General features: G+C 39.0%; 1 protein-coding gene across 1 annotated transcript in view; it reads right to left on the minus strand.

The window, feature by feature from the left end:
- Positions 1-6,688, minus strand: part of LOC119744398 (ran-binding protein 10-like) — a 48,529-nt gene extending 41,841 nt beyond the window's left edge. The window contains exon 1 of the mRNA XM_038220318.1: positions 6,451-6,688. Coding sequence (XP_038076246.1) covers positions 6,451-6,682 — 232 coding nt within the window. The 5' untranslated portion in view covers positions 6,683-6,688. The remainder of the gene's footprint in view (positions 1-6,450) is intronic.
- Between the last annotated feature and the right edge of the window lie 3,894 nt (positions 6,689-10,582).

Here is a 10,582-nt window from a genome sequence, read left to right on the forward strand (position 1 = left end):
GACCTTCGAAATGACAAGAGATTCTCTTGCTTTCCCAATGGTCATCCCCGTGGAAACTGCATCGCACACATCCCTCTAATGGCAAACTTCCAGTTTATATAAAAATTGATTCATGTACAGTAGCATTAGTTCCATATGATAATGTAACAATGAAACTGTATCATATACCGGTATCATATTAGGATGTTCAATCCAGCTACATGTATAACTGCAAAACTTGTATGTGAGGAATTCCAAACTAATGGGCCCAAATGTGTGACATTTGAGAAGGACTTCAAGTTTTGATGACAAAACTACATGTACGATCTTGGTCTCTCAATTTTTGCTGTAAACATTGCAAGCTTCGAACAAATATCCTCACCTGCAAATGACATAATTGGTGTTGTATTTTAGAAAATATAGTGGAAATTGTTTTAAAAAGTGTTACATACATACATACGTAACGAAGGACAGACATTTTAGATAAAGTCCCATACAGTGCGTTCGATTACTACCCCCACGCTTACTCACGCAAGCGCGACAGCGTTCGATTTAACTCTCACATGACTTCTCGCGCTTACTCAAGCCTGGCCTAAGTAACCGACTCGCCGCGCCGGTTCTTTGGGTAAGTATCCCATAAGGCCATGCAACGTCCGGCGGGCGCCTCAGGCAGTGTCCGAAATGGGCTTCCACGGAGCATAGAGCTAAAACCCAACGTAGCTCTATGCATGGAGCTACGGCTACGAATTATTGTCCGCGTGTCCCCGCATATTTTCACTGGGTGTGGACGTGCTCTATAGACAGTTAATTGATTCGGATGTAGCGTTGGAAAAATGTTGCAACCTGACACCACTTCCGCAATTGTGTACAAAGTCTATGCACAGTCAAGACAATTTTTTCCGACAAAAATTGGAAATATTTTAATGTCCCAGATTCATGTCTTATCATTTTTGCAATGAATGACCTTCATTGAGATGATACATGTATATGAAGAAAAAAAGTGGCATCAGGTTGCAACATTCCCCCCCCCCCCTCGAATAGCCCCCAAAAAAGGACCAAAAAAAGAGAGAAAAAACAAAAGAGGCGAGAAGTCATATTGGTATAAATTTGATGGGGGGGGGCAAAATGTCCCTACCCCCCTCTTAAACTGATAGTGATAAATCGAAAATACGTTGAGAAAAACAGGATTTTTTTTGGAAAATATGTTTTGCCCCCTCTAGACAAAAATCCTGACGACGCCCATGTTTCCAGCTCTTGCATGAAACTTTACCCGAAACCTTTCGTTTATTTAGCTCCACTACGCATGTCTGTCATTACACGAGGAGCCAGGCGAGAGTAAGCTGGGGGAAGTAATCGAACGCACTCAAAGTAAGCATAAAATTGAATGATCCCCTAATGATGATTTATTTCAGAAGATGTACCTTGGCGGAATGCTATCAGTCAAAACCTAGAAAACTCAGAGTCAATTTGAAGAATTATTTGATATTTGAGTGGTCGGGCACAACCCAACCACTCTTTGGATCTGTTACAATTAATCTTTCTTTCTTTCTTTTTTTCCGTACAGCACGTTTCCGCGGGTTTTCTCCTAAACGGTTTATGATAGGAACTTGTAACTTTCAATATATATCGACCCTCATCCTAAGTGGTGCATATTACTCTGACTTCATGATTTCGTCATCGGGTGTCAAATTACAAGTGATTTTAGGTGGAAAAGTGACCAATTACTTTCACCTATAACTCTTGAACTAAATAATCAATGATGTTTGTATTGTGCATTGAGATAGACCATTAATTGCTTAACATTTTTTGTCAGTACGTAAACTCGCTTGACCTTTACTTCTGGGTCTACTGGAAGGTCAAAGTTAGGTGAACTCAAAATGAAGGGACGTTAGCCTGAAATAAAAACAAAGCAAAATTTCTTCTGAACGGTTTACGGTACAATCACAAAAACTTGTGTGAGCTTGTACCATATTACGAAGATGTTACACATTTGTTACGTCATCATGACGTCATCAGGTATCAAATTACAAGCGATTTAAGGGCAAACTTTGACAAAACAGTTTGTGCTATATCTTTTTAACTAAATAGAGTATCGTGTTCGTTTTTTCGTGAGGTTGTAGACTATGCCGTGAGAAACATTTCTTGTTCCCGGACACAAAACCGCTTGACCTTTACTTCCGGTGTTACCGAAAGTGCAGTGAAAACTGAATATAAAACAAAAGTGGAAGCATTTTACTACAGACATATAAATTATGCAAATGTTTAGTGAGAAATGCAAGTCACAAAAAACAGTGATGACGTCATAATCCGAAAGGGCGCCCCCTAGCGGCACATAAAATTGTGTTTGTTTTCTTTAATCTGAAGAACATCGGTTCCAATTTTACCAAACCGCCCCTTGATGTTCTTTGATTAACCACAGATAACTTAGCAAGGTTTCAAATTCATGACGTCATCAGATCGGAAGTTACGTCGATGAGAATTTAAATATGATCATATTTTAAATTGAACTCTATCATTTGATCCATGTCGTATATCTTCGTAGCCCAACTAACGATACCATAACAATTAATGTTAACCTTTTGCTTCCAAATTCTAGTGACGTCATGAAACCGGAAGTTAGGTGTTATAAAAACATAGTTATATTTTCCATATTTGCATACGTTATTTAACTTCACAATAAACATTGTGAACTAAATCAGTATTCACTTCCCGTTTTTTTAATAATGACGTCATCAAGCCAGAAATAACTCATTTGTGTACATAAAATGTTTACAGAAATTTAGCACACCGTTAAAGATGCAGTTTTCAACAAAATAATTTATTGTGATGGAAAGGATTTAATTTCGTGATCCTTTGTTGTTACATAAACATATTCATAACTTAACTCGGCAGTGTTTCATGAACAAATTGCCTGCCCGACCACTCTGCGTTTGTAACAACAAACGCGAACCTCTAGTTTATAATCAGGATTTATACGTAAGAACAGACTGGACATTTGTCACAAAATGTCTATCCCTGTTCGTACGTAACCCTAATCACTCATAAATTTGAAGTCAGTGTGAAAACCGTTATATTTTTGTTTGATAACAATGTAAAATGGCTTAATAATGTCACTGGAAGTGTCTATTAGAAACTGAATTTGTCCTAAGCACTCTTTTCCTTGCAGTGTGTCTGTCCACGTTACATATGTATCACACAGAAAAGATGTCTGCTATTTTCTCAAATAAAAAAGATATCATCTTTTGTCATGTCTTGTCCTAGTCACTTTCGACTTAGCAAGATATGGGGAAAAAACTGAAAAAAAATACTAGCTCATCTTTTACCTTTATATGCAACATCCATAAACTTATCTAATTGGCCCATTAGCTAGTGTGGAATTGCCCATGTGCAGCAGTGGAGGAACATATCTGATGGGTTTACCATTGTTTTCAATGGCCTTGCCAATTAACAACACAGAAAACTTGATCTTTTGAGATGACAAACCATACAAGTGTAACTTAATGCGTCAACACCTCCAAGGCTACAGGTAATGTTTTGCTCCCAACTTTATCAGATCAATTTTGGTTTAGAGTTTTACAAACCTACAGACAAGATAAGTCCAAAATACACCATCCAGATATGTTAGTGTTACAAAAGTTTACCATTGGTATTAAAGTCGTTCTCTTTTGTAACCTGCTCTTTATTGTGGTCAATTATTATGTGGCAAGGTTTTGAGGCCATGCAATTTAAGTAGTTTGCACAAAATATATCGTCATGATGACTAAGCACATATTTGGGACCCATTGTCTACAACAACCCACATAAAAAGCTGTATGCAAGCACATTTAACAGTGTGTTGTATACCATTTGTATATCAACTTTATTGGCTATATTTATACATGTACACAGTTGGGTTTGACCAGAGCATAGTTTTTCATAACATGAAAAAAACAGCTTGTTCATTTTGCTCGGTCACAAGGTCTTAAATTGACCTTTGCAAGGCACAACAATGGCTCTGATACTGCCACCGTTTAACCAAACGAGGCAAACAAATGTAGTGTTAATTTGTGGATGTATTTTCAAAGAGGAGTTGAAATTAAGGGCAGTAAGTTGAGGGAAATTTCAATTTAAGAAATCAAACTGCATGAAATGCAAAGATGTATGATTTGGTCATCCTGAGCAGGAACCAGGGGCCAATTTCACGGCACGGTAAGCACAAAATTTGCTTAGCACCAAAAAAAGTCTGGCTTATAAAAACAACTTACCAGCCAAAACTCCATGTGATTTGCTATTGATAAGTATTCAGCTGTTGTTTGCTTAGTATAAAAATCACATAGACTTTTGGCTGGTAACCTGCTTTTATAAGCCAGACTTTTTTATGCTTAGCAAATTTGTGTGCTTAGCAGCGCCGTGAAATTGGGCCCTGCAGTTACCTCCAATTGTTTGCAACTACCCCACCATCGTTTGGAAAGCAGTTACGGGTGTTTACAGGCAGACACTTGATCTTAGTTTTTTGGCTGTTAGGGTGTAAAATGTGATAATTTTGGTGGACTCTGTGAAGTTTTTTTTAACATCATGGCATGGACTTCCCTAGGGCACAGCTATCACTAGATCATGTCCAAATGTTAATAAAGGTGATTCGTTGAGTCCTTCTTACTCAAACTACATCATTGATATAAATTGGACAACACAAACAATATTCCAATGGAATCGTCAAGGCAATTAATCATATCAATATACATGTACATGTACATACTAGCAATGACAATATTAAATGTATCAGTCAATGACAATATTGTTGTTTTGATTGTGTAGTTTAGGACCCCTCATTCTTCAGTGTTATTTTTAATTTGTTGCGTATTTTTAGCATTTGAAATATGACGTTTGCAACGTTTGCAATCCTCCTTCCGTTTTATTTAGGCAGTGGCTACTGAATCGGTACTGGTCCATGATTTCACGGAATGACGTCAGATCTTGATGTCAACATTATAAAGTTTTAGTTTTTGGGAGCGATTGAAGCACCTCGATGGTCAATCTGCCTGCCTGCCTGACTGCTGGAATATATAATAGCTGGAACTGGTTTCCGCTGATAGATGCCCTAGTTCCCGACTCCCTATCATCGTTCGAAATGCACTTGTGTTTACAAACGCGATCCAGTCTATTCATTATCATAATCGATGCATCGCGCTCAAAAACGGAATCGCACTCGGGATACGGGGACCATCGAATATACGCTGGGCATGATGACCACATCGCATCATTCAAACATTAACACGAGTCAGAAATTTTACGTGTTCACGATCGCGAGGGGAGCTCTCGAAATTGAACGGGAAATTTCACTTTTCATCTGGATCATAAGTAAACTTCAGTACCACCATCTTAATCATCGATGTGTACTTGTACCTCAGGTGGTGTATCTAATTACTAATAATTTGGAGGCCGTTTTCAGGGTGAAATCTGATGTTTTTGTTGGGTAATGTCGGGTTTTGGGGTCAATGTGAGCGTTGTGTCGCCCGGCATATGCGGTTTAGCATGGACCCTACTATGTCCAATGTTAAAAAGGCGATAAGTTGGGTACAAGTTACTCAGAGACTTGGACTAACAATTCCCTATATTACTTCCCTTAACGTGCTCAAAAACTGAAACTCTACCTGTACCATTATCTTAAGATAGTGTCGTGGATACATTGCTGGCGGTAATCCCGGCAAGCTAACGTTTACTAAAGGTTTGCCGTGGGCAATCCCTATCAACAGAGGGCACTGTACTCTCTAAGATAGGGCTGAATTATAAGATTAAATTACCACCAACAGTTGTGTAGCACCTGTGGTCTAGTGGATAAGCAACAGATCTCATGAGCGGGAAGACCCGGGTTCAATACTCACTGGCGACATTTCTAAGGTTTCTTTTCCCCATCCCCCCAAAAATAAGAATATTCTTTTTTTATTATTTTAACATGTCTCAAACATTTTATTGCAGAGTATTACATTCTCTTTTTCAGATTTGTGGCTCTGGAGGATTTTTTTTAAAGGGAAATAAAGTCCGAAATTGTAAAATGGTCTGATTCCCATCTTGTGAATATTACGAAGTTACAACGATAATGTTGGCATGGAGCCAGACTAAAATTTGTCACCGGAAAATGTTCAGTGCATATCCGGCAAGCTAACGTTTAGTAGTATAAAGGTTTGCCATCTCCGGCTAAATTAAATATCCACTGCCTTATCTTACAATTACATCATGTCTTAATTACACTGTCATGACTGTACTACTTCACTTGTCATGCTTGTCACTCTTATCAATATCAATATCATACTTGCTAAATTTGAATGTTGTCACTTATTTAGTCTGAGTAATAGGTGTCCTAAACTACACAATCTCTATTCTAGTTCCACTGTCTGCCTTTATCATTCGATCCTGATCAGGTGATCATGCAATAGGCCTACAATGTGATCAATATTTGTGTTGGTTGTGTAAAATAAAAATATTTTGGCCTACCTTTGTAATGAACTCGAAGGTTGTTTTGATGTAGCCCGATGAAAGTAGATTTATTCCTGGAGTTCCATATCCTAGGCAAGGGTGTTTCCTCTTCATTTACAGCAGGATAAAGCTGTTTCAGTCTGTCTGAAGGGTCCATATTTTCATTGTTTTGGCCGGTGCAACTGCTAGTGCTAGTTCCTTCTCCGTGAGTCGCCATTTTTTGCCCATATGATGTGTAGGTCATTTGCATACTCAAGAGAAACTACATTATCACGGCATAGCATTCGTGGGTACCCGGCTCCATGCGGTGTAGCATACGGATAATACGCGCGGAACCATCTTGCAGGCAAATTGAACAAAGAATGAAGATTGATCTGAATCTTGACTCCCATACCAGTTTTACCGTAACAATGTGCGATAAGTTATCACTAAACAGAAATAGGTGACATCCTATTTGCAGATTTTAAAGTCCAGCGCCAGCAACAAAATTATGGAAGTTTTCGCGGAGTAGTCACGAAAACGTCTATCTTAATTTTATTTAAGCCTTTGACAAATCATTTCTTAGTGGAAACTTTATTGGACATGTTGAAATCAAATGTTTTCCTTCATTAAACTAATATTCCCGATCTCATTGTCTGATAAATTTGAGAAAAAAATACTATTATGGCGAAATAACCTTTGGTCCATCTGAAGAATTGTTCACACTTCAAAAAAGTTCAATATTATTGTGCTCAATGAAACCTATGATGAAACTCAATTTATTGGGGTGTATTTTTCAATACGAGGTTTAGTGATGAATCATACTCGGTCACCGCCCAGTTTTAGCCTAAATGCTTCTTCAAAAATGTTGACTAGATCACAATGTATTTTTTTGTCATTACTTCCAAAAATAGGCGGTGATGGAGAACGAGCGGACCCCCCCCCCCCAAAAAAAAGAAATCCCCATGCAATCCGCAATTATTTTTTTTTCGGCTGGGGATGCTAATGTCACCAAATATTCTATCCCAACTTTACACAAAAATACTTTTTCATTTACGATATTGGTCGTCCACCCATTTCAAAATAAACAAAAATAAAAAGTGGATGGGATTCAACTCAACCTCGTCCCCAGTGCTTACTTTATTTCCAACCTCGTTTCAGGTAGTGATGGGCGCGTACTGCTCGACATCCTGGAGACGAGGTTGGATTTAACTTTCGCTCGTACCCCCCGCCCTGCAAACAGGGCGCTGGTAAGGGCTGATGAGCTTCACAGAATCTTGTGAAGGAAGTACAGATTGACCTTCGCATGCAGCTAGCGCGCGCTGCGCATGATGGGCACCGGAAGCTAGATTGTGTGACGCGTTCTACGTCACAGTTCACGCAAATCTATCCAATGAGAGCTCAAATGACGGCAGCCCTTACCAGCGTCCTGTTTGCAGGGCGGGGGTACGAGCGAAGGATTCAAGGTTAAATTGGATAGTACGCGATCAACTGCCGCAAGAGGGCGTTTTCACAACGAATCATTAGCGCAGTACTAGCACTCGCGGCGGTTCGCAATATTGATTTTCTGCAACCAAGTGTAGTCAATGACCACATGGTAGCGTCGGTTGGTTACAGCATGGAGGAATAAAACATCCATGGTTACAGAGTGGTTCCCGGGCCTACATACATGAATGAACATAATGTTCCCATTTCCCCACCAAAAAATGTGCGTACCCCGTGCTCCGTTAACAAGTAGAGACGACCCTTTCTAAGGGACAGTTCATTTAAGTTCTCGGCAAAGATCCCATAGCGTGTTCATAGTTACACCATGTCCATGTAACAAATCCCTTTTTATTCACAGACAGGGGGAAATTGCCCTGGTTTTCAAGCCAGACAAGTGGATCGCGAATTCCTTCTGTAAAGAGTTTTCACAGTGCGAGTAAAGTGATTTAATTCTTTCACAGGTTTTTCTAAACTTCACGAAAACAAAAGAATTTCCACACTACGTATTTAATTAACGTCCATGTATGCATGGAGGAATGTGTGTGTTTGTTGTATTTCACATGCTGTAAAGTAGTGCAGCCATCAATCTCAATCAAACTTGAAAGGTGGTCTGTGATGGAGAGACTGGTCGCGACGTCAAAAAAATCCTTTCCAATATGGATATTTACGAGGTCTCTGGAGAGCTCAGCTCAGTATACTATTGCTAATGACTCTAAGCTGTTAGTGCAGTGTCTCACCCAAATTCTCCATTTTCAACCCAAACTCTCCATTCAACCGGAACCCAAAATCACCATTCAAAAGAGAACTGCCAGTGCCGGGTGGACAATCAAGGTCGTCGCTGAAAAAAAAATATTGTCCTTACTATAACCATCCTACGAAAGCCCATTAGCGCCACTGCAAGTATATATGTTGCGGATTATTTAATTCGTTATTACGGATTATTAATTCGTTATTACGGATTACTAATTCGTTATTACGGATTATTAATTCGTTATTACGGATTATTTAATTCGTTATTACGGATTACTAATTCGTTATAACGGATTATTTAATTCGTTATAACGGATTATTAATTCGTTATTACGGATTATTAATTCGTTATTACGGATTATTAATTCGTTATTACGGATTATTTAATTCGTTATTACGGATTACTAATTCGTTATAACGGATTATTTAATTCGTTATTACGGATTACTAATTCGTTATTACGGATTATTAATTCGTTATTACGGATTATTAATTCGTTATTACGGATTATTAATTCGTTATTACGGATTATTTAATTCGTTATTACGGATTACTAATTCGTTATAACGGATTATTTAATTCGTTATTACGGATTACTAATTCGTTATTACGGATTATTTAATTCGTTATTACGAATTACTCATACGTTCTGAGTCATTACTCGGCAAGCATGGCACAGGAGTGCAAACGTTGTATGCAAAGATAGCGCCGCCTAGCGGCGCTATATACATAGGCCCCTGGTCACGTGCTCTCCACGTGTGAGAACATCAGACCTTATTCGTAATAACGAATTAATAATCCGTAATAACGAATTAATAATCCGTAATAACGAATTAAATAATCCATAATAACGAATTAATAATCCGTAATAACGAATTAGTAATCCGTAATAACGAATTAATAATCCGTAATAACGAATTAATAATCCGTAATAACGAATTAATAATCCGTAATAACGAATTAATAATCCGTAATAACGAATTAAATAATCCGTTATAACGAATTAATAATCCGTAATAACGAATTACATAATCTGTAACATATATACTTGCAGTGGCGCTAATGGGCTTTCGTACCATCCTTTCTCTATGCTATAACATACAAACTGCGGCCAGGATGCCAGGGGATCGCGGAAGTTTTACTTGCAGGTTTTTTTAGTTTATTAGGTTCTGAAACTAGAATGAGGTAATATAAAAGTACATGTTGTAGGAGCGGTGAATTAAGCGTGGATCATGGAGACGGTAATGGGCAATTCTTTCCGGCGAAACGTGACCAAGCTGGGGCAGGGGCCCGCGGATGCTGGATCATGTGGCGGAAGGGAGGTTGCCAAAGGTAGATAGACCAGACCCACAGGCTCAGGGGTATAGAATTACACAGTGACGAGAAACCATAGCCAAGGAACAGAAAGCTTCCCATGCGGGACACTCTGGGACCCTCAGAGAGGATGGGGCGTCAAAAGTCGTTAATGGGGGGGGGGAACAACTTTTTTTTTTTTTTTTTTTTTTTTTTGGGGGGGGGGGGACCTTATTGAAGATGTTGAAGGCCTTCGGATGCGGCGTGGACGGAAACTGCCAGTGCTCTTACCGATTATGAGGGAGACTGGAGTTGAAGTGGCATAATTATTTGAGGCAAACGCGCTTGGTGGCGCACTTCATGATCGTGTATTTCATTTTGGGAATCGAATCGGATCTGTGGGTGTTGTGTATCTCTAGCTCTGTGGGTGTTGTGTTGTTGAGACGATCCCTTCTATTTTTATCATCACAGTTGAGGTCAAATTTGGGTCAACTTACGTTACGCGTACACGCGCCATAGCAACTACTGCAGTGCGTGCAGTGCTAGTGCTAATGCAGTGTACATGTACATGGTGTAGGCTGAACGTTCTGAACGAATTCAATCACATAAATTCAACATAAAGTTAATGTAAAAAACTGCAATT

Source organism: Patiria miniata, unplaced genomic scaffold, assembly GCF_015706575.1.
Source record: "Patiria miniata isolate m_02_andy unplaced genomic scaffold, ASM1570657v1 HiC_scaffold_12, whole genome shotgun sequence".
Classification (NCBI taxonomy): Eukaryota; Metazoa; Echinodermata; class Asteroidea; order Valvatida; family Asterinidae; genus Patiria; species Patiria miniata.